General features: G+C 40.5%; 1 protein-coding gene across 3 annotated transcripts; it reads left to right on the top strand.

The window, feature by feature from the left end:
• Nucleotides 1–189: 189 nt before the first annotated feature.
• ppp2r5cb (protein phosphatase 2, regulatory subunit B', gamma b) lies at nt 190–26020 on the top strand. Of its 3 annotated transcripts, none has more exons than XM_034900976.1 (16): nt 190–317; nt 1165–1224; nt 5788–5950; nt 17942–18141; nt 21828–21938; nt 22035–22127; nt 22301–22431; nt 22518–22577; nt 22765–22873; nt 22971–23024; nt 23443–23613; nt 23719–23846; nt 23956–24057; nt 24288–24360; nt 24650–24766; nt 25385–25625. In XM_034900976.1, the coding sequence occupies exons 1-16, from the start codon at nt 291–293 to the stop codon at nt 25517–25519; spliced, it is 1734 nt and encodes a 577-aa protein (XP_034756867.1). In that variant the 5' UTR covers nt 190–290; the 3' UTR covers nt 25520–25625. The 3 variants fall into 3 exon arrangements, with proteins under 3 accessions (XP_034756867.1, XP_034756866.1, XP_034756868.1); XM_034900975.1 differs by having other exon boundaries at nt 202–317; nt 5785–5950; nt 25385–26020; XM_034900977.1 differs by lacking the exons at nt 190–317; nt 1165–1224; nt 5788–5950 and adding an exon at nt 11715–11962.
• Nucleotides 26021–27522: the final 1502 nt, after the last annotated feature.

Genomic DNA, 27522 nt, shown 5'->3' with positions numbered 1-27522 from the left:
GGATCAAACCTGCTGTCTCATGTGTTGTCATAGCCCAGCTGTCACCGATAGGGGGCTCCCGCTGCCCTACCAAAAACTCTATAACATAGCCTACAGTATATGTGCCCTACATATCTTGCTTGTCATTCTGACGATCCAGACGATCCAGACGTTGGAGTCAGCTGACAGACAGCAGCCAATCACAGGGCGAACACAGGCTGAACCGCCTTTCAGTTTAGTGCCCTGAGAGTTGTCAAGGGTTTTGGTTGTGGAGTATCCGAGAGGGGAGCAAGGGCGGCTACGCTTCTACAATGCCGAATAAAACGAAAAAAGACAAGGTGAGTTGGAAATAAAGTTTACATGAGCTGCTTTTCAGTGTTATTTATCGATAAACCAGCCTTATAACAAGACAGTTAATATAACGTTAGCTTTCAGCGCTGTGTCACATAACATACGTTAACGTTAGCAGACCTGCACACCGCACCAGCTAAGCCCCTTTTTGCCAACATGTTAGCACTAGCGCTTGTGTTGCCTTATTCAAATAAAGACCCGTTATCCAGTGGTGAGATATTATGCTTTTATTGCATTTATGCTTGTGTGCTTGTGTGTGTGTGTGTGTGTGTGTGTGTGTGTGTGTGTGTGTGTTCTCGTTTCACTATATTCGAGGGGTCCAGAAACCGGGAATCCAGTATACTTGTGGGGTCCGGACAGCTTTGTGGGGTCAAAATGCCAGACCCCACGACTTTAAAAGGCTGTTTAAGGGTTAAGACGTTGTTTTAGGGTTAGGGTTAGAATTAGGGAAGGTTAAGGGTTATGGTTTGGCATTTAGTTGTGATGGTTAAGGTTAGGATAAGGGGCTAAGGAACGCATTATGTCAATGACTGGTCCCTACAAAGATAGTTGTGTGTGTGTTTGTGTTTGTGCGCGCGCGCGCGTGTGTGTGTGTGTGTGTTAGGGTTAGAGAAAAGCTAAAAGCCGGGGTCGTGTGAATGCTATTTTATTTCAGTTAACGTTAGCTAGCAGACGACTTGCCACTGTATCCAAACCTGAGTGGGAGACTGGGTGGCAGGCATGCTATATTTAGCTAGGGTTTTTTGTATGACGGCATTTACTGATAGACTGCTTACTGATGTTGTCAACCTACGTATTTGCTGTTGACTTAAGTACTTATACTTTTTCTTTCAGGAGTCATCTAAGTCTGGTAAAGTGGGAAAGAGTGGAGGACAAGATAATTCAGAGCATGAGGTAATGTTAAGTTAACCCAGGACACTTTACTAGAAACTCTTCCTGGAAGTCAGGATACTTATATAATGTTAACAGTTTGAAAATGGACTGCATTATATTTGACACAAAACTCAACCACCGCATTATCAGAGTGCATTACTGTCCTTTGTATTCTGTTGAGCGTTCATATGCAAGACTTTTGTTTGACATATGCTGCTGTTTGTTGGTAATCTGGTGCGTGTAGATGACATTAGTTTAGGGGCCAGCCAATCAGTTGAGTTACCAATGTCCCCCACTATTTGGATTGCTTACTAGTCATAGTATACTTGAACAAATCCTAAAAAAGCTTTTATTAGATATGAATATACTGTCTTTGTAAAAGCCTTCCTAATACTTTCCTTGCCACCCATAATATCATCAGAATAATGTAGCTAGCCATATAAGCAAGTTCGCTAGCAGTATGTGTCACCTAGTTGGATCCTATTGTCATTACTTTTATATGACGCATCACAACCTGAGGCAATCAGTATAGTTCAAAGGAAGCTAAAAAGCACTTCACTTTTATCATACTTTTATGTCTATAGGCTATGAAATAAATCTCTGTTTAATAAAGAAAGCAACACTTCATAAAAAAGCAATCTAATACGGAAGCATATTACGTTCACATGTAGACTCCTCATCTCATAATATTGAGAAAGTAACTCATTATTTTGAGAAAAGATCTCGTAATTACGAGATCCTATCTCGTAATTTTGAGAAGAGATGTCGTAATTATGAGATGAATGCATTTTCACAACAGAAAACAGCTCTTTTGTGTGAAGCTTTCAGGCCAGCTGATGCCTTGGAAGCAAATAGGCATATGTTTTACCCGTTTAGTTTAATCTGTTCTTATTTTGGTTTGAGACATTGGGAGATGCTAATATCTTTAAGTAGTATAGATGGGAATGTTATCAGTTTGTCTTTGTGCAGGCCCCAAAGCACTTTGCGGTTGTTCCAGTGGAAAGCCCATTCAGATCTGTTGGACATTTTAGTGTTTCTGCAACGACATGTCCACTATCTAATACTATATCGTTACATTAGAAGTATCACTAACTAGCTAACTTAACCCATCTGAATGTTACCTCTTTGTGGTACAGTTGATCACTGAGCCGTGGCCTACTGACAAGTAGACATGCCGCCTTCCAGGTATTTCAGATTATCTCATTATTACAAAACTCTTCTCAGAATTACGAGATGGGAACTCAGAATTACGAGATATTTTTTCAAAATTGTGAGTTATTTTCTCAATATTACAAGATAAAGTGTCTACATTTTGTAGAAAAATGACTAGTAATTTTTAAGTCAAAAGGAAAAGGACAACACTCTACAGAACTGGGGCCTTAGAGATGAAAACAGAAGTGAGTGGACTCTTCTTGTATCAAAAGCTTATTCACCAATCTATGTAACCAGTCAAGATTTATAATGAAACAAACAAACAAATTTACTTTTTTTGTTTGCATCTGGATGGGTCACATCTGGAAAAGCCAAAGGGGTGCTTTTAGCCCACATTACAAACAGTTAAACTGCATTGTGTTGGCATCTGGTGTGAATCATTGCATCACATTATTGCACTGCATTGCCACGTATGTAAAATGTTTTGGGAACAGGTGCACCGTTCAGTTTCAAACAATATTATCATGATTTTTCCAAGATAAAATGCTTCTGTTAACAAATTCAACAAACAAAAGTGGTCCAGTCAGACTTATTTCATGACCTCTGCAATCACCACATATAAACATCAGTGAACCATTATGGAGAGAATTCACCTTCCTTCTTTTTGCTGGTCACTTTTCTTTTCACAGGAAGGAGAAAACCTTGATGCACTCTTTTTAGGGCTGTTATGACAGCTGACATCTGTTTGTGCAGGAAAACCTGATTCTCCTCTTAACTAGACATTCAATATTCATATTGTAATGGCTGTTGGCCACCTGCTAATATTAAAAGGTTGCTGTAATACACAGTCCACTTTGTTTTACAGTAATATTGTAAAAACCCACTTAAGACTGGGAATTTTTAATTTTTAAAAATTTATTTTTTGTGGCTATTTTAGCCTTTTTTTAATAGACAGGACAGCTGTAGACGGTAAAGGGGGGGGGGGGGGGGGGGGGGGGGGGGGGGGAGAGGGAGAACACATGCAGCAAATGGCCACAGGTCAGACTTAAACCCCGAGCCACTGCATCAAGGACTGAGGCCCTGTCTATGAGCTTCCGTTCTACCAGATGAGCTAACCAGGCACCCAAGACTGGGAATATTTTTACTGCAAATGTCACTTTAATGCATTGGCCAAAAAATGCTATTTCTACTTTTCGCCTTAATGCCAATTAGTAACGAAGAATTTAGATATTAGGGGTGGGAATCTCTTGGCACCTCACGATTAGATTCAGAGGCCAACAATTCGATTCTAAACCGATTTATTGATGCATTTTTTTTCATGGACATTTCCATGCATGGTTTTTAATAACATACATATAAATCAGCTTTAAACATGCTTGAGAAAGTCACCTTCTCTCACAGTAATCTTCCATGTCTGAAGCTCAGTCATGTTTAAAGGTGGAGAATTGGCTTCTTAGAACATGAAACATAAGGTGGTCAGATGTAATAAATCAGATGAACGGGCTTTATGTGTTTTGCCTAATTATTTTATGCATGTCTTATTAGATCATGTCTGTATATACAACATTTAATTTTCTTCCTTCCGTCTGGCCATTTTTTTGTGTTTTTTCCTGCACTCTTGCCTAAACTCTTAAGTTGTCCATTATCCCATTCCCTTTCAGTCTCTCTGTTTCTGATTTGTAAATATATATTGTGTACATATATATATATATATACACAGTATATATATATATATATATACACATATACACTACTGGTCAAAAGTTTGGGGTCACTTAGAAATTTCCATTGCACTCCATTGTAAACAGAATACCAGAGATCAGTTTTCTTGTTTTTGTAATCAGGGCAGCAGTTTTCAGATTACATTATGTGCTTACACAATTGCAAAAGGGTTCTACAATGTTTTTCTAGTTAGTTTGTTTAAAGGATATCAGATTAGTAAACAGAACGAGCCTTTGGAACATTGGTTGCTGATAATGGGCAATGCAGATCAGCTGGTATTCTGTCTATAATGGAGTGGTATGGAAATTTCTAAGTGATCCCAAATCGGTAGTGTGTATATATATATATATTTTTTAAATCGATTATTAACTTATCTGCATCAAATCGTTTTAGAGAGAATTAAGATGCGTCTAAGAATTAATTATTTTTCCCACCCCTACTAGATATATCTTCCAACCCCTGTGAACCTTCTTTTCCCCCCACCAACTCTGGTTTCAGCCTCCTAGCTGTTTCATACTGGGTAATTATAGCAAACAATAACAGCTAGCAGGATGCTCTTGCGTGTCAGCAGCCATGCTGCAGATCTACCACTGCCCCAACCATGTGTCAAATTGAAATAGCTGAACTGCAAGCTGTTGTTACCCCCCCCCCCCCCCACCCGCCTTCAAGGCTTCATTTCCTGTCCTGTTCACAATAATATCTGCGAGGAGGCTCAAAGCATTACATTGGAAAAATTGTAGATGACAGATGTTTTCTACTTTGGCTTAATGAATTTAGGCAACATGTAGAATACTTTAATTCCTATTTTTGTAATACATGAATATGTAATCTAGTTTGTGGCAGTAGCAGGCCAGCTCAGCTTTATTTCTCACTTTACTAGACAGCTTGGTAGTGGCCAAGCTCTTAAGCTTCAGTCTTGTAGTGCTGCACACTGTAACCAACTTTAGCTGCGTCTTAACTGAATTTAATAATTCCCCTGTGACTCAGTCCGACATAGCTGGCGAAGTAAGCTTTGTGCCATCAGGTGTGTGTTAATGAATGGATCCCAGCAGGCAGGTGGGACCAGCTGTGAGAAACCTGCCACATTCAGTTGATCACAAACCAGGATTATATCCAGCCCTACTATCCCCTGTGTGTGTGTGTGTGTGTGTGTGTGTGTGTGTGTGTGTGTGTGTGTGTGTGTGTGTGTGTGTGTGTGTGTGTGTGTGTGTGTGTGTGTGTGTGTGTGTGTGTGTGTGTGTGTGTGTGTGTGTGTGTGTGTGTGTGTGTGTGTGTGTGTGTGTGTGTGTGCGCGTGCGCGCGTGCGTGCGTGCGTGCGTGAGACGCAGCTGGTTGGGTTAATGAGTGGATAAAAAGCCCAAATGGTTTGTTTTTTTCCACTTAACAGTGAGGCATCCCCATATATACAGTGTGTGTGTGTGTGTTTATATATATATATTTATATATATATATGTGTGTGTGTGTGTCTGTGTATGCGAGAGTATCTGTACTTGGGTAAAGTGTGGTTTATGACCGTAGTTACATAATGCAAGCCGTTGCCTTGTAAAGTAAATAGTGACATAGAGTATATCATTAAAATGTCCCGTCTAGTGCATGGCAGTCACACAGTTTTCTCAGATTCCTAAAGAAGTACTTGCATTCTCTTTCACACTCTGCGCACCACATGTTACCTCAGTGTCACTGATGTGGGTTATTCTCTTGTTTCAGCAGAGCTCTAACAGGAAGGCTAGCAATAATGTTCCTCCCACCACTCAGCTGCTAAAGGGGAAGCAGCCAGGTTCCCAGACACCTGTCAAAAAGGACAAGAGACAAAGCTCCTCCCGTTTCAGCTTGAGCAACAACAGGGAGCTGCAGAAACTGCCTGCATTCAAAGGTAAATACTGGTGCGGTCGCTACCTAGTGCTTTAGGTTTTGGACTTGTTACATGTATACACACAGAAGCGCATTAAGGCCAGACTCCTACGGTTTTGCACTTGGTTGTGTAATTGTAGGCAATTTGCCTTTTTGTGGGCAAAAATAATAGCTTTAAAATGTTTCTAATCCTGAATTCAAGACTGACGAAATCCCCCAGAAGCCATACATAGGATAGAATTTTCCTAGACAGGTTGGTTAAGAAATCCCTGTAATCTTTACAGACATGCATACTCATAAGCACTCAGTAACTTAAACATCACAAACATCCTGTGCTGCCTCGTCCTCACTGTAATATCCAGCTGAGGACAACATTAAGCAAGACATGGAAACAAAACCAGGACGTACATGGCATAGACTTTGCGTTGGATTTGACCCAAGCGTCTATATTTAGTAGTAATCCAGAGATAAAGCTTTAATTCCATGATCCTTGTGTTTCAGGATGTTGCCAGCGACCAGCAATGTCTGGCAACCATACTTCTATTTCTTTTCTCTTCCCCTGCTAGTAGAAGAGAAATTGTCAGTTTTTTTGCAGATGTATATTGACGTTTACTTTAAAATCTAAACTCAGTGCCAGCATAGCACCAGATGGAAAAGCGAGGAGTGGGCACTGCCGTTAGGCTTCTGGGCACACTATCTATTCATGTTTCTGTGTATGCATGAATACACAGAACAATGTTGCCCGCTACCTTCTATCAGCACAATATATTATATAACCTGGCGTACTGAAAACAAACGGCTATGAAGGCATTATAGGTTATTTAGTACATGTGCACACAAACATGTTTAGGAAATAGATTTTTTTTTTAGATGATAGTGGAAATAAGATTAAGTAAGTTAGTAAGAAAGAATAATAAGGGTCAGTCACTCTGTGGGATTCCATAAAAAGTTTATCATCAATGCAAAATACAAATTTCTAATGTCTGGGAATTATACAGAAAGCCACTTAAAATAAAGGCCTTAATATGATTTTATTCCTTCTTAAGACAAGACTGCCCTTTTTTTGTTTTGTTTTTCTTCCTCGCTCTTTAAGTTAGAAACTCTTCTTCACACACTAGGGAAAAGACGGCATCCCTCTTCAGAGAGAATTTACAAATGGTATTTCTCTCTGTAGAGACTTGGCTAATAGGCCAAAGTAGAGTTGCTGTCTGTGACTTAAGGTGACGGCAGCTGTTGTGTTATTGTGTGCCGTTTGTTCAACATTCAGTCTTCTGTTGAAGTTTTGAATTAATGGACACACAATGGAGTTGATTGGACCATGAACTAGACCTGTATCTTCACCATGGTTTGCCATCACCCTTGTACTGTGTCAAAAAAACTATTGAGCATAACTTATTTTCTGATAAAGGTTGCTTACTTCCCACACCCCAGTGGGAGCTTTGATAACATTCTGCAAAACATTATCCCACAGGGGCTCAGTCAATGTTATCACTTAGTCCTGTCCAAACAGGCTCCTCGCTTGGACTGTTTTCATTCCAGTTGTGTTCACCACCTCCTGCTGGAAACACATGTCCGAGAGCCTGTCCTACGGAGCCACAAGGTTGAGGCGTGACTAAAAACCCTGACCAGAAGCAGGCCTTTCCCATTCGCTCGCCTCGAACCCGAGTATGCATGTTGTGACTCTAGAGTACATTTGAACTTTCCCAGCATTTGTATTCGGAAGAATGACAGTAAAAAGGATTCCTGTTGAATACCTGATATGGTGGGCTTGTATACAAGGCCCTACCAAAGTACCCCAAAAATAAATCAAGAAATTACTGTTTAGAATAAACGTTCACTGTAGCTTGTATACAGGAGATTAATGCACCGAAGGTTTCTGTTTATTTCGTTGTGGTCTCGTTTCAACATACTTGCCAAAAAGCACAGATCAACAACAGTTGTTGCCTCTGTATGTGTTTTAATTACATTTTTTAATCGGGCACTTTCCTGTGTGAAGCCTCTGTCTCGTAGGGTTTGTCGCCATCTGCTGGTTTGAGTATCAAACATTTGATATGTAGTATAGTTGGTTAACTGAAACAAACATTTCAATGTTTCAGTGTTTTTTTAGTTTTTTTTTAGTGTTTTTGAATATAAAGGCATTTTTGTCCATCAACAGTATGTTTTGGAAGAAATTATATTTTAACTGCCGTTGTCTTATTCCAGTCACGTTCTCCACCGCGGAGAAAGATGAAAATATAGTTTCCACAGTGGATTTCATTTGAACGCTAAATGAAACAATCCCCACGTAACATCAGTTACTAAAGAAGTTACATCACTTATTATTGAAAGAGAGTGTACTATTGTTTGCTTAATACTGCCAGTTTACCATAGTTAGCTTATGTGTTGCCTACATGTGTTAGTATTACATGTTAGCACAGTCAAACCTATTAAACAAGAATGATTAGTGTTAATCTCTTCTTTATTTTATTTTTTAAGGCAAGTTATTATCTTGTTTGTTTATAACCGCAAGGGTAAAACTTAGAAACTAAAGTTTTAGTGTCTGGGAGGGAAGTCAAGTTTGAAGTGACACTGAATGTGGATACATTTTTTAACATAGCAGACCGATTCTTAAAGCAGGATGCAAAATAGCAAGGCAGGTTTCCTCTATCAATCCTGCAGGTGGTACCGGAAAAGACTCCCACACCTCATGAGAGAGACTTCCCTGGTTAATCATCTCACATAAAAAAACACATAACTCACCAGCGGTAATCCGGTGGTTAAAAATGATGACTCTGCTCTCATGCTCAGTCATTTTTAAGGAGCAGCCTTGAAATATTCATAAGTTAAGTAACACAGTTTTAGTGGCAGTATTTTTCATGGGGATTTCAATTGAGCGTATTCAGCTTAAAGTCATGCAGCCACAGGTGTTCGCATTTAGCACGTACAACATTTGTGATTGCCATTGTCCCAAAATGGGACCAAAAGCCTATATTGCAGTCGAGAATCTTTAGGGTTTTTCCCTTCATATTTTCAGTCTTTTCGTGATGGTAATAGAGAGCAGCCATAATGAACATGGCTGTTCTAATTTGAACAGATCCCTTTTCAAAAGAATTGATTCAGGATACTAATAACAGCTGTGTTTCTATAATTGAAAACTACTTTAGGGGAACATTATGTTCAGCTACTGTTAAAATGGCCTCAGCTGTGTTGATAGGTCTGTTTCTCCAAATAGACTTGAGCCCTAAAGGTTTATTAAAGAGACCCGGGACATCGAAGATCAGCCGATTTGTAAATGAACCGCTCAACTGTGTATTTTAGGCCGACCTCCTGCTAATAATGCTGAATTAAGAACACAAGCAAGCGCACTCTCCATCCCATCCATGACCAGACTCATGATCCCTCAAAAGTTCACTCTCTTGCAACTGCCAGAAATAGCAAAGACGTGGCAAAATGCTCAAGTTCGTGAATGCATGTGCCAAAGGAGCGTTTGGAGAGTATTTTTTAACAAGCAAGTGTGGTTAGCGTTGTCTTGGCTAGAACAGATTAGTTCTGTCAAACTGCTAAATCAATCATTATATACGTGTGTGTGTGTGTTTATGTTTATATAATATTATCATAAGGTTGTCAAAAACCTGGGAGAGTTTATTTACGGAGAAAAACGCAGCAAAATCAACGTCCTAGGGTTGGATTTTTTTCTTCTTAAGAGTAAGCTCCTTGCTAGAGTTAACAAGCATGGATGTTCTCCCTGCAAGCACCACCCCTTACATCATCTTTTGTCAAATCAATTGTTTGCTTATGTTACCCCATCTCTGATGATCCTTAATTAAAAGATCAGCACAAATACACATGTGGGATCTCGAGTCGGGATCATCCAGTTGCTCAAAATCAAGCTGCAGCTTTCTCGGAGAAAGAAGGAACTTTTATTCTGCAGTCAAACCCACTATAACACTAAAACAACACTCCTCAACTGGTGATGAGAACCTTTACTAAGCAGATGCAAACAGACCATAGTAGTCAGGTGCTAGAGCCAAATGCGACATCTCAACTTGAACCACCCTAACACCCCCTGCATTTCCAAAGCAGAAGTACAAACCCACAGGGAGGAACTGTGACACCATATTACGTGTGAACTAGGTGTGCGTGGTATTAATTAAGTTTGTATGTCACTTTATATAATTTTGACAATCAAAATGAATGCTCAAAGTCATTTTAAATGTGTCGAGATGTGTAAACTGACACTTGACAGAAGAGAAACATACAGGTTAGCATGCTTTACTCAAGCTTCACATTTTACATAGAAAATGTGTGTGTAGACTGTTTTCCTTTGGACAGATACAATTATATAATGCTAATCCTCGCAGGAATGAGCAAAGTCAGATTGCACAGGAAATTACATTTTTCGGTAATATCTCTCATTTGCTATTTTTCATGGAGTGCCCCTTTTTAAAATGTGATGTGTGTCTGTGTGCATGTACTGTATGCCCACGATCTTTGCAGCATGACAACATACAGTACACATTGGGATTTTTTGTTTTAATGACGGATGTGCAGAGGATGTACACTATATGACTCAGCCTTTCTATCTAAACTGGTGTAATGGTTACAGGATTTTAGAGAGCAATGTCTGATATGGCAACGTAGGATTGTGCATTTGAAGGACGCGTTTAATTGCACTTAGTTTGTGAGAATGATTTCAGTGTGTTCAGCTGTCTGGATCACTGTAGATTTGCCCTTTTCCTGCACAGCTTTACAGTGCAGTGTTTTGTCCACAGAGCTGCTGAGAAAGAGAGTGCTGCTCTCTGCATATGCACATCCTGTGTTGCTCGCATTGAGACTTCCTGCCTTCCTGTTTCTCTGTACACCTGGGCTCAAGCTGTGCTCCTGGAGGGCCATCTGTCATGCAACCACTTTCACACATGCACACAGGGACAAGACATAAAACAAGACACATAAAAAGGGCTTTTATCTGGCAAACAGTGTTATACCCCTTTCACACCAAGGGCTTAAACACGGTTGAACCAGGGTTGACTTTGTGTTTGAAAGAGTAACCACGGCTTCATGACTCAGGTTGAGAGGTGGGTCAGACGCAGGTCAATTTCGAAATATTCCAAATAACCGATATGGGCAGCGTTTTCCCTGGGGTTGTAGAAGACTCAGGTGCACGTATTTGGCGTGTTTGAGGGGCCCTTTCTCAAGAAAATGTGGTTTTCAAACGAGGTTTCAAACTATGCAATTTTACTACATTTCGGACCATTATTATTATTACCATATCTGTATCTAAAACTTTGGAGCAACTAGAGCAGATAATAAGTAAATCCCACCCAAAAAGCTTACAGACAAAGTCTTGCTAACAAAGTCCACTGGGGCCCAACTTCACTCATTAGATGGGAGTAAAGTCATTTAGTTAGTATTGACGCTTACATTGATTTGACAATGACTTGACTAAGATGGAGCCCAAAACAGCATGGGTTCTGAGCATAAGTCGAGTCGGGGTCAATTTGATTGTCAATTCTGTAATATATGCCGGACATTCAGAACAATTTAAAATATGCCTTATATTGAAAGGATAACCCTGATAGGAATGTGTCTTTAATGGCCTTATTCTGGCATTGGAATTACAGAATGGGCTAAACTGATCAGCAGATCTGTAGTGTGTGCTTTAAAACTCTTGATAGATGTAGCTGCTTTTGCTCCAATCCCAGTAACAGTCCTAACCCTTCCCCCTAAGCCCACCAGCCAATCCCTTTCACTCATGTTTATTTATACTGACAGCCAGCCCATGTGATTGCTGCCAGCCAACCAGGCAGCTGCATTGGGGGATGACATCACTAACTAGCTGGTTCCCTCCAGCAGCAGGGGAGCTTCATTTTCTGCTCAGAGTGTTCGTGCTAAAATGGAGGCTGGCTCCTCGCCTTAGCCCGGGCTGCCCTCTTCTCCCCTGTCTCCTGTCTCAGCTCACTGATGTTGGCATGCACTAGAACTGCCAGCGGGATGGTTCTGGATGCACCGAGCTCCAATGGGCCTTTCCAGCCTGTGGCCCTCATGCATTTTAGAGGTGAGAATAGGAGATTTGACTCCTCTGCTGTTCTGTGTTTGTGTGTTTCAAGGGGGGATAGGCAAGAATGTTGTTGCCATTTAAAAACAAAACAAAAACAACTACAGCTGCTCATTTGGGTTTTGTAGAAAGAAAATATTTGTGACAGATGACTTTTCTAAAAGTTAAGAGACTTTCAGCATTTATCTTCCTTAGTGTATGTTGCATGAGTGTTTTTGGAAGAGGAAGCGGCGGGTTGTGTTTGGATGTCAATGAGGAAGGGTTTTGCCAAGACATGCATAGCTTTGCTTCAGTCAGGGAGGGAGGGCAAAAGAGTGAGGAGTGCTAGTTTTGAGTCTCCCATCCCCCATCAAGACTGCTGATGTCATAGGAAGTGAGGTCGAAGCTTGTTGTCAGCATGCGCATCAGTACTGTATTGTGTATGAGTATGTTGTGTCAGTTGACACACGTGTAAGCTGAAAAGTGGAAATGCGCTGCCTGTTGTTGCTGAATCTCCTGTAGGCCCTGAGTTACAGTCTAACCCGACTACCGTGAAGTTGAGACCCACAGCAAAATGCTGAGCATGGGAAACAGACACTCACTCTAGCTCAGTGCCAAGCGTATCTCTGAATAAGTGTTTGTTCATATATTAATTTCTTTGCAATCAATCCTTTTCCAAAACCATTGTACACTTAACATGCAGCTGATTAATATGTGCCAGTACAGGGGAGATGTTAGTGTTACATTGGGACTTGCGTGGGTGTTAAAACGGCCTCACAATGTTTAAATCACGCAGTTGTTGTAGCCCCGTAATAGAACATACCAGTAGCCACATGCTTATGCATTGGTTGGACGGTGATGCATTGACACAGCATATGTACAAAGTATTTGCCACTGGCGGCAGTTTATTAATCCGTTCATTGAATGTTCACCAGTAGACATTGTGGTTTCTGAAGATATCTACTTGGGAGTCATTTGTGTCCATGACCGGTTTCCTGTGTGCATGCTGGTGCCATTTAGATGAGTAAAGGTTAGTGCCCCATTCATGCAGAGAGGCCCGTGTGTGAAGTCGCACAGCATGTCTTTTAATATTTCAGGCCTGTTCGGGAAACCTAGTACTGTTGTGTAACAGGAGCTGGTGGACCTTTTGGCTGAATTCCATTTCTCCATCTTACCCCTACCCCTTACCCCTAGCCCCTAGACCCACAAGACCAAAAACCAACAAATTAACTACAGCTATCCTGATATTCCAGACCAGTCTGATGCCTGTTGGCCAGTAACCGTTCTTTCATCAGTGTCCCGTATCATAACAAACAACAATTTACTAGTGCATGAACAGGAATTAATTACAAATGTTTACAGTAATACAGTACCAATACACTAATGAATGGCTACAACATGAACCCATGATTTAAGATACTTCTGCTCGTTTTCAGCCCAAAAGTGGATCAGCTGCTGGGTGTCCTCCTGCGTCCCTGTGTGATACGGGACGGTATATGTAAAGCAAGTATCGATGTCTCCAAAGCAAGTAGTGTTGTGCACTGATATCAAATGAAATTATCTGCTAATGGTTTAAACCGTGGACATGCATGGAGTCCATTGAAGTCAGAGAAATGTGGGACTGTTTGCTGTGCAAATTAGCAATGTAACATTAGCGGTTAGTGTTAGCATAGCAAGCTAGCAATTTTTAAAAAGTTTCAATTAAGAACATGGGTTGCAAGTATATATGTACAGGACTGTATAGAGAACAAAACAAGATTTTCATCAACACATTAATCTCATGTTCTTTCCTCTTCAGTGTCAAAATTACTGGTCTGAATACTTTTTTGAAAGTATTTTATATATATATATATGAAATAGTACAGTAATGGACAAAGTTTTCCTCAGAAAAATGATATTTCTCATTGGCAGTAGCTTCACAGTTTAAAAATGCAGCTTGTTAGAAAGGAAAACCGAACAAAAGAATATACTCGTGTCTTACATAAACACAGTGTTGAAGCATAAAACAGATTCCCATTAGGGTTCTCACTGATCTGGTAGCCAATGCTAAGGGGTGAAGCAAATTGCCAGCTGTTTGACCCTTAACACGGTTGATTAGATCCTGTTTGTGGCCAGTAGTTTGGATAGAGGGAATGAAGTATGTTGTTACTGCAGAGCTACTTACAGACTTGCTTACGTAACTTTTTTTCCGTAATTGTTGTGTCTGGACGACTACTTGTTTTGTGCCGCATAACCCCTTAAGGCTGATGCGTAGTCAAAAAACAACTCGTAATGATGCCTTGTCCGTCCACCGCCCCCCAGGAAACTTGAGTTGTAAATGTGTTTCTACGAGTGCTCTGTTATAGAAATACAATGCAGACGCATTCTGGCTCCAAAAATTAATCAATAGGCAAATCTACAGGAAAGAAACATAGCGTTTACAGTTAGAGTTACAGGATGCACAGGTAGCTGTATTTTGCGTTGTGCGTTGCATACCAGCTGTGTCACTGTGATTCAGAAGTATGGAGGTGTAGGGACAGTATGGTTGTTGGGGCTGTCAGTCCCAGATTCAGGTTCCAGCCCGTGTGGATGTGTGCACAACCTACGGTACTGCATCTCTTAGAATTGCCTTATTTCTCAGTGACAAGTAATGAAATTAAAGTAATAAGTATCAACTCTGATGTTTGTACCAGTGCCACAGTACCGCCTGCTTCCTTATACAAAAGATGGATAAAAAAATGTTACCTTGAAAAATGTCTGCAAGACTAAAGCCCTTTTCTGTTTTTAGAGGAGCGTATGAGTCATGAGTACTGGTATATGTGATTCAATGTGAAGATGAGTTACGTATGTGTCCTGTAATGTACCTTAACAAAATGAGTAATTGCTTCCTGGGGGGAAGACTGTCCCCCCCCCCCATGACTGTTTCTGATACAATCAAACTTCTGTAGTTTGTTCGAGGTTTAATTTTTTTGTTTAATTATTAGATCAATCTTTCTAGTGTTGTGGCTGTAGGAACATCTTGAACTGTCCTTAAGAATTTGTTGTTAAAAGATAAAAATAAAGCTGTGTTTAAGGCTCTACCTGTTGCATACCAAACCATATTCCCGCTATGTTAAATCTTTTTCGCTTAATTTATGTGGATATAATGACACAGCATGGGTACTTTAACAACAGTAACACCAGCATTTCTACCCTTTTTATTGAGTGTTTTAGAAAGTGTGGACTTCCTGGTGTTACCCATGTTTTACAAGGTCAGTTTGGCGGACACGTCTCTCGGCCGCGGCTGATGGGCTCAACAAATCTGACTGCATCTTTGATTAGCAGCGGTTACCCCCTAATCCAAAGTCCAATCTCTGCCTGTGGTCACCATGGTGACAAATGGTACACAAACAGATTGTTAGTGAGGGAGACACAGCTGACTCATAAATCACAGGTTGTTACGACCCAACTAATGCTAATAACTGATTTTTATGAGGGGACATTTTGTTTTAAGCCTCTATGTTGGAGAAAAATGAATGGCAACCTTTGCACTTCTTTTTTGGTTTCTGAGTAGTTTTTGTAGCTTTGGACACTGACCAACTGAGGTTAAAGGACTTGAGAAGCTGTCTCTCTCGTTTGTTCGTTTCTTATGAACATACTTGTTTGTTATTTGTTTGTTTATTTCATATTAATGTTTAATATATTTATGCACTAACAATCAGTAACCAAGTGTCACTTACTTGGCAATAAATCATTTTCAGATTCTTCCAGGCTGCTACTGACATTTTGTCAGTTTTATTGCGAAACAGTTATTCCCTTAGTGCAATCGGTCTGTAATGTACCATTACAGTATGACATCATCCCAGAGTAAATATTATATCAACTTACTGTACTACTTAGTAGGCCTGCACGACTAATCGGTTTAAAAATTATGATCTTGATTCACCCTGTTCAGAATTTAATTTTTTAACAATTTTTGTTTTTGACTTCTCATTTAATTCTACGGGCTGAATGCATCACAAACACTGCTACTTTCTTCTGTGAGTTGTATAAAACGGGTTTTAAAGCGCTCCAATGCTCTCCCTTCTCTTCATTCAGGCCTCTGTGTTTACAGGCTTGTGCTGATGCCCAATGTGCTATAGGTGCCAAAAAAAATCTGTTTGGTTAAAATTATCCATAGTACTGGGATGTCTACACAACTGTGTGAGTTGATTGACTTCAAAAAGTGAACAACTTTACCAAAGTTCTAAACACCTGTTGATGTCTATCTTCCTTAGTCTGTTTGCTATTTAGGTTTTACTCCTGGGTACGTCAAACGCATTCTGCACTCAATACGTCATCTTGTTGACTGTTTACATATGTGTGCTCATCACCATATGTACGTTGTTTGTACTGGTGTTACTGTTGAATACATTGTGAATACTGCACATATTTCTAAAATTGTATGATGTTTTTGTTGAGCTATTACACAATGCTATTTCTGACCTTTTCGAATCCCTTGATTAATAACCCATAAAACAAAAAGACTAAACCAATAAAAACTAAAACTAAGCATTTTCTAAACTAGCAAACCCGCTGTTAAAACAAATTAAAACTAAACTGAATTTGAAAACAAAAAGTCAAAACAAATTAAAAACTAATGAAAAATGCAAAACTATAAGAACCTTGGTTTAGTAGTGCCAATTTGTTTTGTTTTGTCAAATCGTGGCAGAGAATTATGATATCAATTCTCAGCAAAAAAATCATGATTCGTATTTTTCCCTGAATCGTGCTGGCCTACTACTTAGCGCAATACATACGGTAGACTGTTGATTGTAATAGTCTCCTGTCTGGTGTTCCCAAAAAGCCGTAACAGTAACACTTGATCCAGAACGGTCCGGCTTGGTTAATGATAAAAAACAAAGTCACAGCACACGTAATGACTAATTTCTAATCCTTACAATGGTTACCTGTATATTTATCATAGTTCTTGTTTAACATGTTTATAAAGCAAAATTTGGCCTAATTATGTGTTTCTGGTGTATGAGATGGGAAAGCCCTTCAGGTCCTCGGGGAGCAGACTTGTAACAATTCCTAAGTGCAGAACAGAAATCCTCGGTGATTCTGCAATTAGCTCTTGTGCTACAAGCTTCTGGCATAGTCCCAGAGTATTTGAGGGGTTGCTGAAAGACTTGATTATACATTAACATGAGCATTTATGTGCAGTTATTATTTTAGTTATTCTTATTTTATAGTAATGTTTATTTGATTGCATATTATGTTGATTAAGAGAGAGAGAGAGTCACTCAGCTGTTGTATGGTGATAATGCATTGAACACTGGCACAGAATGGAGATTGGCTCATTGTGAGTGTGCTGTAGCTACAAAAACATGTGATGTTTTTTAAATGGCTGGTTAATGATTATAATACAAACAGGTGTGGATCAGTATTCCTGGAGGCAGAATTAGATCTGCTGCTGCAGCATTGATCTAGTTGTGGTGACACAAGGTACATCTCAGATCTCTGAAATTGCATCTGTAGCTCCTCCACTTGCCTCCCTTCCTCACGTCTTGAAAGAAAACATTAACGTTTTGTAGCCATTAACATGGTAACAAACTAAGCTTTTAAGCATACAAGTCACTACCTCCACATGTGCAACAGTGATTAACAAAGACTACTCATGCAGTCTGTATATAGTGTCAGGTGCTGCAGCATTATGCATTTGTTTTCCTAAACATTCAACTGTCAGCAACGTTTTTGACCATTTTTCTACAATCTGTTATGTCTAACATTTACCTTTTTCCTGCATCATTTTGTTTTGGATGAATTTAATCAAGCATCTGACTTGTTCTTTTCTCCATGATGATAGTGGGATAAAACATGGTTCTATGCGATAGTAATATGCTGTTCTGTGATTGCCCTGTGAGTATGAGGGACAGTTTCTTAAATACAGTGTTAAGATCTGGAATCCTTGGAGTTCCTGTTCTTTTTTTGTTAAAGGTGAGAACTTCACACACAATGGCAGATCTGTTAAATCACTGTCCTTCCATTTGTGTCTTGTAGACGTTCCCCCTGCAGAGCAGGAGAAGCTGTTCATTCAGAAGTTGCGGCAGTGTTGCGTCCTCTTTGATTTTGTCTCCGACCCACTGAGTGACCTGAAATGGAAGGAGGTGAAACGGGCGGCAATAAGCGAGATGGTGGAGTACATCACCCACAACAGGAATGTCATCACCGAACCCATCTACCCAGAGGTGGTTCACATGGTCAGTATAAACAGACTTGGATATGTCATTGACACTCACATGAAGTTAATCGTTCTTACCAGAAAACGTGATTTATTTAAAATGTGAACATACTCAGGTTAGCTATATGAGGACTGTACATTATTCAACTCCAGACTAAATGTTCCTGCACAGAAGGCAAAGCAGTTGCTTGTTTTGCAGTCAAAGAATGTGGTATTTTCATTTCCTCCACACTGTGGCCTTTTCTGCGCTGAGACAGGATGAATGTTGTTTTTAAGCTACTGTTGCAGGTTGGTGAGTTTCAGATTAGTGAGTTGAAAGTTACAAGAAATTGTGTAACTGCTACAGTTTGCTGCTACAAAACTAAGTATTGTACTAAAGGGAATGTTTCTGGCAGATGTGAGATTCGATATATATTTAGTTAGTTGGACTTTGCAGAAGAGTTTATTTTCAGTTACATTATATATTACATGTAGGATCTTTAATAAGAGAGAGATTGGGTTTTTCAATCAACTTTATTTTGTAAATGATCACAGCATGGCTGTATTATGCGTTGAGTATTTTGGGGGGTAAAGCAACAGGTTGTCATGAGCATATCCTGCCGGGTTAACCCTAATCCATATTATTAATGTCTATAAAGGCCATGAACCACCTACCCACCGGCTGACCCGAGTTGGCCAAAAAAAGTGACTCAGAACACACGGAAGTGATGCTGACTGCTGACGTCAGCTGGTTGGACGAATGTGTCACGTGGGTCTGGTTTCTGTCATGGCGGCTTGTTCAGAATACGATCTCATGTGTTACTAAAACAAAGTGTTTACTAAAACCCTTTTTAAGCGAGAGATAGCCCACGCGGCTGCTGAATCTGTCTTCATTTCAGATCAACAAAGGTCAGTTTAAAAGACTTTCGTCAGATTTTGAAAGACTCTAGTCACGCTCACACCACTCGTCATTTCCGGGTTAGCACGCCACCAATCAGATTGGTCATTTAAGTCTGACTGTCGGCAGTGCCCGCCTTCCATCCGAGCATGTCAGGTCGGCCAAAAATAAAGGACGACTGCCCCTCCAATGGACGACGGCACGGAACACGCCAAACAGACTCGAATCCCCGACCTCGCCAGACTGTCCGACGGCCAATTATCTGGTTGGTTTGTCGGGTTGATTATGGCCTTAATACGAATCGTGCCATACTCATGGCTATAGTGCAGTGTAGCAGAACAGTAGGTCCTCAGGTTTAAGAGTGACAGTTGCGTGTTCCTGAGTTGTCATGTCTGAGGTGAGAAGGATTTTCTTTCATTGTCTGTAAATCACTAAAGGCGTGTGTCCTTGAAGAGCCATCTGACTCGGTAAAATGAAGCTATTGCTTACATATCCCATTAACCTCTGTATAAGGGTCTGCTATTGGTAAGGACCCTGGATCTTTTTTTAATGAGGACTATTTTTGCCCCATGGGAGGAGAATGTTCTGCGGATTCTATTGCCCTTCCAGCAATACTCACTAGTTACAGACTCATTTAGTCTTATTTTTGGCTCCTCACTGAGTTATAGGAAACTCACATTAGCATCTCTGACCGCAGTTTGAACCAATAGATATGTGACATAAACTCACCTGAACTTCTTTTCTTAAAACAATTGGTACCATTAAGTGTTCCATTAATTTCACTTCCCTCAACTGGTCACTTAGTGGTGTTTTAAAAAAGATGTCTAGCTAGATTGTCTGGAGCTCCATCCTCTGCCGTGCTGAACCTGTGTATTCAGTTGGGCTGTAGTCAGTGTTCCTCCCACTGTTTATTTTTTTGAGAAATGTGTTCCTCTGAGATTGTGGCCCGGATCTGGTTTGCTTTCCCAAGCCAAATTTAAAAGCCTTTGATTTTAATGAAAGCCCTGCCTCAATGCAACATGATAAACAGATAGCAGATAATCAAGGTGCAAATGTACCCCCATCCTCCTTGTCGTGGCTTCATTTGATCAGTGCTGCAGAAAATGCAACAGAGCTTCCACATCTGCATGAAAATATACTCTTATTCCCATCAGCCCCTTTCCTCTGCCCCCTTAAAGACAAGGACTCTTTGAAGTCCACTAATGGCTTTCATCATCAAAGTATGGAGATTAACACGACAAACTCCTTTTTTTTGGGCCATACAAAGTGTATTGATATGTTAAGGATGTACAGATGATTTCCTCCGAAAGCCCTTGTTACTTTCAGGGTATGTTTGATGCCTCAGTGGTGGAGCTTTAGAACAATACTTAGGCAGACCTTTTGAATGACACAACAGTAGTTGTTCCATTAGTCCCGTACTCTAGGGGGAAATAAGGCATGGTTTCTACTAAGAATATATAACATGATGGCGGGTGAGGTGTGTTTGACCGCTGGTTGACTGTACTCTAGTGAGATCGTTCTAAGCGTGTTGGCTTGAAAGTGAGAGTAGACTGTGAAGGGAAATGGATGCATGCTTCCCAGTTTGGGAGGTGGTATTGCAAGTGAAAAAGCCTGATATCTCAGACAAACACACAAAGGAATATTTAACCACCAATACAAACTTCCATTTATTCTTTATCATTAAGAAAATACAAAATTTTCTCATTTAAAATCTTGAAGGCAGATTGTGAGGATGGATTACCAACAGCTAAACTTCATTTCTCAAACAGTCTTGTTGACTTTTGGAACAGCAATAAGTGGAGAACTAGAAGTCATTTTGGGTTGAGTTTTTTTTTAGTGGCAAGCTTCTTTTTTTTCTCAAAAGCAAATTAAACCTTAATAAAAACCAGTTTGCAGTGGCTGCATAACATTGTACCAGTGTTTGTTTTAACAGCTGTGCAGTAAAATAGCCAGCATACTCACTGTTGTAAGTTCATTTTGAAATGGCAAAGTTGCAAACAGGCTTGTTTTCCTCTTTAGTACTTTGCAGTCAACTCCCCCAACAACCCTTATGGTTATTTGTTGTAATATTGTGGGACAGGTTACTGATTGTAATGGACTGATTGTCCAATATTGTGGCGGATGGATTTGTGAGTTGCCACGTCAGGTTAATTTTTTCAGCTGTCAGGTGTGTTTTGGAAGCAAAAGTGGTAAGTAGAGTAGACAAACTTAGCATGCCGAGTTAATGTTACTAGGGTTGGGCAAAAATAGCAACTGTTATTTCTTCACTCTGGGGAAAATGTTTGGCTAAATGCAGCATAAAAAGGTCATTGTAGGTAATGGGCATTGTGGGTAAAAAAAAAGGGTGCGTTTACAAATATACACACTAATCACCTTTTGAACCGCGTGTGTAAATGGTGAGGACAAAAAGGCCACTACTTCCAGTGTGTCCATTCAGTTACTCTAGAGACTGTCCTCTGTAGACCACAGATAGAATCTGTCCACCAGCACTGGCAGAAAGCCACAATTAACTTGTGTCAGGTTTTTCTTTCATGTTATTTTTTAAGTGAGCTAACTGTGGACTGCAGCCATATTGTATTTCACATAAATGGTATAGTCTCTCTTAGTTATTTAGACTTTTTTTTTCTTTGGCTTTAATTTTTGTTATTTGATATCGGACTGAAAGAGATATCCCAATCTGCATGTTAAATCCAAGTGTATGGCTTGATTTGAATGCCTTTTTTCAGTCGTGCTCAGCCTTTGGATACCAAAGATTGAAGATTTGGCACTTCCTGTTTTTGTATATATTGTTTTTATAAAATAAACTGATAAACCCTCCTCTCCCACAGTTTTCTGTGAATATGTTCAGGACGTTGCCGCCATCATCCAACCCCACGGGTGCTGAGTTTGACCCAGAGGAAGATGAGCCCACGCTAGAGGCTGCATGGCCACATCTACAGGTACGTACACGCACACACACGCACACACTGTAAACTGAACACATCCACACAGCTGATACTTTTTATGTTGTCTAACCTCGGCTCTTCTCTCCACAGCTTGTCTATGAATTCCTCCTACGGTTCTTAGAGTCACCTGACTTTCAACCAAACATAGCCAAAAAGTATATTGACCAGAAGTTTGTAATGCAGGTGAGCACATAAGGATACACATTTGTATGCAGGGTTCGGCATGTTTGACATAAAGGGCAGTGGATGCATTTTTATGATGTTTGAGTGTCTTTTTCTTTCTCATCCATAGATTTTGGTGTTTGTGCTCAGTTGAAATTGATCTGTGTGTCACTAACCTTTTCTTTTGTGCACAGCTCTTAGACCTGTTTGACAGTGAAGACCCCAGGGAAAGAGATTTTCTAAAGACAACTCTTCATCGCATTTATGGCAAGTTCCTGGGCCTGCGAGCGTACATTAGGAAACACATTAATAATATATTTTATAGGTGAGTGAGTCATAGACTTAGGCACATTGGTAACACATGCTGTTTTTAAAAGTACCACCATGATGTATCTCTGTGTTATTTTTCAGGTTCATTTATGAGACTGAACATCATAATGGAATAGCAGAATTACTGGAAATATTAGGCAGGTAAGAAATGTAAAACTTTCTCATGTTCATGCTTCAGGATGGTTTTCAGCAGTAAAATGATTAAATGGTCATATTACTACATACAGGTATTGCCTTTCTCCTGTGTCTCTGTTGTGTCTCGACTTCCTTTAGAGTCTCAATGAACTCCAGCTCTTATTTTGTCTGATGACCACCTTTCTCTTCACAGCATAATCAATGGCTTTGCATTACCATTGAAAGAAGAGCACAAAATATTCCTGCTGAAAGTTCTGCTGCCTTTACACAAAGTCAAGTCTCTTAGTGTATATCACCCACAGGTTTGTCAGTCTTATACACTACGGAATGCTTTGCTCTGCCATTAAAAAAAAAACCTTATGAGTGTTGTGGTGATACAATGTTGTCTCTCTCCTTCAGCTGGCCTACTGTGTGGTACAGTTCTTAGAGAAGGATAGCACCCTCACAGAACCGGTAAAATGGGATTTGTTATTGTTATGTAGTGAATATTGTTGATTGGATCATCCTTTTATATTCCTATAATGCTCAGTTGCAATGGGATTTGTCAGGTAGTCATGTGCCTGGTTGAATCATTTTTAATAAAAATAAAGCAATGAGAGATTCTCTTGCTTAGCCACGGAGGATTTCTCTACAAGAGATAGGAAAACAAACTTAATCTCATTAGTGGATTTAACGGTTCTCAATCCTGGACAACAATTACAATGATATACAAAGTATAAATATAGTCTGCGTCATCTCTCTAAATATGTGTCTGTTTAAATTTAGTTTGAATGCGAGCTTCTGTAGAACTTCATTATCCATATTATTAGTTAGACAGATCAGCTGTTCGTACATTGTTTGTCTTTAGTAATCCTGTTGTCCTTGTTTGTAGACGGTAATGGCTTTGTTAAAGTATTGGCCAAAGACCCACAGTCCAAAAGAGGTGATGTTCCTGAATGAACTGGAGGAGATCCTGGACGTCATTGAGCCTTCAGAGTTCGTCAAAGTCATGGAGCCCCTCTTCAGACAGTTGGCCAAGTGTGTGTCCAGCCCACACTTTCAGGTCTGACATTCAGCCTAGCACGTGTATAAAGTGAATTTAGTACATGGTGTTTTGTGTGTGTTTTGCATCAAACGTTAACCCCGTTATAAACTTGTGTGCTCTTAGGTGGCAGAACGAGCCCTGTACTACTGGAACAATGAGTACATCATGAGCCTAATAAGTGACAACGCCGCCAAGATCCTGCCCATCATGTTCCCATCCCTGTACCGCAACTCTAAGACCCACTGGAACAAGTGAGTCACAGGCTTTCTATGTCTCTGTGTTTCTTCGCCTGATAACTGGTTGTCACGATGATATAGTGCGTAAATAAAGTTACCCGTGGTAATCTTTGTCTTTCTGCAGGACAATCCATGGGTTGATCTACAATGCTCTGAAACTCTTCATGGAGATGAACCAGAAGCTGTTTGATGACTGCACCCAGCAGTTCAGGGCAGAGAAAAGCAAGTAAGTCACAAGTTAGACACCGCATCTCTTAGGCCTTATTGCACGTCATAGAAAACATGCGAACATCATTAGAAATGGAAAGAATGACTTAGCGGGTAAGTAAACCATCAAAGTAAACCTAACCACCAACTCCTTTGAACATAGATTTAATGTTGGTGTATCTTTGAGTAAATTCTCCCTTTTTTGTGTCTTTTTAAAGCTTTTTGTCTGCTTTTTGTTCTGTGTCTCAGAGAGAAAGCCAAGTGGAAAGAGAGAGAAGACGCGTGGCTGAAGATTGAGAATCTTGCAAAGTCAAACCCACAGGTGAGCAAAGACATTTGAACTGAGTAATATATACTGCAGACAGTACTGACTGAAGTTGTTTCAAGATTGCCTTAGTGGCACTTGTCCAATCACAGTCTAAACAAGCTGAGTTGGAGAAGTGTGTAGAGGCTCCAGATAAATGTTTCAAAATGAGTCAACATTTCTTAAAGTTGATCCAAGATTTAAAGTCAAAAGGACATATCCAGCACACACCAGATTAGTTTTTATGTGGTGACTTTTAACCATTCCTCCTCTTTTTCTCCATCCCCCCTCCCCAACCCCTCTACAGTTTCTGATATACGTTGACTCGATAGGCTCAGGTAGTCCAATGGACATGGAGACAGACGGGCCGCTACTAGACGACGTCAACATGCTAAAGAAAGCTATGACGGAGGAAGCCACACAGGTAAGGAATGGAGTGTCCGTGTATAGTCTTGCAGTGAATATCACGGCGTTCCTAGGTCTGACATCCCTTATCACTTCAGTAAAATCATTGCGGGCCAATTTCTTATTTTTACATTTTATTCTAGATTTTAGTAGGTGTATGCTTAAATGGAATCCATGAGGGTGCCTGGGTAGCTCACCTGGTACAGTGCTAGCCCATGAATAGAGGTTTACTTTTTGAGGCAGCAGCTGCGGGTTTGACTCTGACCTGTTGTCCTTTGCTGCATGTCATCCCCCTCCTTTCTTGTCTTTGACTATATTATAAAAAAAAAAAAAATCTTTAAAAAAATGGAATTCATGAAGCTTGAAAGCACTTAGCTGAAACTATGTATATGTGGTTGGATGCAAAGTTAAATTAAAGCTAACGGCGATTTGTAATGTGATTTATGAAGCTTGGTCATGTTGGCACTTATCCTGCCATGCAATTCTTTTGGATCACACAGAATTGCATTGAACAGACAGTATGTGTTTGCTGGGATTGTGAGAAGGCAGATATGTTTTTGTCTCTGTGAAGGTGCTCTGGAGTGTGTATTAGTTCTGAATGTTATCCCTCTCTGTCCCACTGTCTCCATGTGTGCAGGTCCTAAAAGATCAGCGTAGAGAGCGCCCATTGATGAGGAGGAAATCCGAACTCCCCAGGGACATCTGCACTGTCACAGCCTTGGAGTTGCACCGGAGGGCCGAGGAAATGCTGACAACGCACGACGGCCACTAGGAGTCCACCCGAGAGCCATCCTAAACCAGCAGCAGCAGCTGCATCCACAGGGGAACCACAGGCCCACCGAGGCCAGCACAACAGCAGAACTCTGGTATCCCAGCCCAGCCCAGCAAAGAACTGAACAGTCCCAGCTCCACGGGATGCAGGGAATGTCTAAAGCCGCACTCCTAAGCCTTGTACGGCTTTTCTGGCCCCCACCTACCTTCCGCTTTTCTCCACTTGGTTTTTGTCCTGGTTGCTGGACGCCAGAAACGACGGGACCATGAAATGCACCATGGCCCCGAACTTCACCCAAGATACTGTAGTGACGTTATCTCTTTTCCCTCTCTGTTTTTTTCTCCTGTCCTCTCGTTGTTTTTTCAGGGTGCTGTGCTGCCCCCTTCTGGTCATTTCTCTCAGGTGTTCTGTTCTGTGTGTGAGCCGTCTTCTCTTCTGGCCTCTTCTTTATAGATGTCAGGTGCTTGTACAAATATTAGCCTTTCAGTTAGATTTTTAAAACAAACAAAAAAAACATCAGTTTATGAGAAAATGTCAGTTGTTTCTATATATCTAATATTGGCTATTCTCAACATTTAAACTAGACAGCTGTTTATATTTTAATTTTTCCTACATAGTATATTAGGAGCTTTTCTCAGTGTAAAATACACTTTTCATTGATTGTTCTGGGGTCATCTGTGACTACCAGTAGAAAGTTCAGGATTCAAAGCTACAATACAACAACAGGGCTGGCTGGACAGGGGTCTAGAGAGTGCACAAGCCTAGTTTGGTGCCAACTTATTTTTAATTTAGGTCCTTTATTTTAATTGTGTCGGCAATAAGTTTGCAGTGTGTGTCGGTGGCTCAGATAGTTGGTCGTCACGTGGCTAGATCCATTTGATCCTCGGGATGTTGGCTTCGCCAGTTGCATGAGAGGGCGGTGGTGGATTTATTTTTGGTTGCCTGTTCACGTCCAGCCGTGATCGGAGTGTGTTCAACACGGTCATTAGCATTCAGTACAAGTCGCTGTCTTTCATGTGAGGCTTACAAGAGGTCAGAGAGATGTAGTTGCTCGTCTGGGATTTACACAACGCTGCTGTGTGTTGAGAGAAGTCAAGCGGGGGCAGAAACTGTGCTGATAGTGATCGCTTTTTCTACTCTTCTCAAGCAAGACCCTTTTTATTTATAAAACACGTGTTAGACTGCTCCATAGATGAGGTATGTTTGGTTTGACGAGGTCAGACATATGCCTTTCTTTTCACAGTGCCTTTTATAGTCTAAAGGGATATTTGCTCAACCGAGAATTGTGTAGTAGCATGAACTTAAAAGCCAGATCTTTAAAAACAATCGTAACCTTGGTTTCCAAAAACAACAACAACAACAACCCTGATGCGTTCAAGTCCAAACTTGGCACACCTCCAGCCGCTCAGATTCAAGCACAGGCCTTGTTCAAGCAACAAAGTCGATTTTGTAATAAAAAGCTAAAGAGGAGAAGCCGAGTGGTCGCCCCAAGCCATTTCAGTGATGAAGCACTTCCTGAGAAAACTTGAAAGAAAATAGAAACACAACTGAAAAAAAGACAAACTATTAAAATATTGAAATCCGTGATGCTGTCTGTCTTGCTGTGTGTGGTGGATAAGAGCTAGCCTCCACAGCAAAGGAAATCCCCTCTGATCGTGACTTTTCCTGTCTACTCCCCCACTGTCCCACTCCGCTTCTGATTGGTGCCATTGTTTGACCCCCTCTGTCCAGACCTGCACACTGACTGTCCCCCCCCCCCTCCTTTCAGTAAAAACGCACTACCCCGTAGGGCTCGTTATTTGGACACTTGATGTTTGATCTGCTTCTGGATGCTTGCAAGTTTCTTTTGTTGTTGTGGTTTTATTCTTCCTTTGCCTGCAGAACCTCTTGTCAGTGTTTCAACTGAATGTGCAAATTGTAAATAATACTGCAGTCATTTTTTTTTTCTTTCTCTCCATATTTGTCTTGAAGAACAACATTCACCAAAGGCTTTTTACCATACC

The sequence above is a fragment of the Etheostoma cragini genome, chromosome 18 (genome assembly GCF_013103735.1).
Source record: "Etheostoma cragini isolate CJK2018 chromosome 18, CSU_Ecrag_1.0, whole genome shotgun sequence".
Classification (NCBI taxonomy): domain Eukaryota; kingdom Metazoa; phylum Chordata; class Actinopteri; order Perciformes; family Percidae; genus Etheostoma; species Etheostoma cragini.
Note: the sequence above shows the minus strand (reverse complement) of the source record. Positions and strands in the feature narration are given on the sequence as shown.

Excerpts from the sequence above, each read along its gene's own strand:
- ppp2r5cb (XM_034900975.1), top strand. The coding sequence starts at position 291 with ATGCCGAATAAAACGAAAAAAGACAAG. Across the intron at positions 21,939-22,034 it reads CTGCATGGCCACATCTACAG|CTTGTCTATGAATTCCTCCT; the intron begins GTACGTACACGC and ends TTCTCTCCACAG. Across the intron at positions 24,058-24,287 it reads TTCAGGGCAGAGAAAAGCAA|AGAGAAAGCCAAGTGGAAAG; the intron begins GTAAGTCACAAG and ends TCTGTGTCTCAG.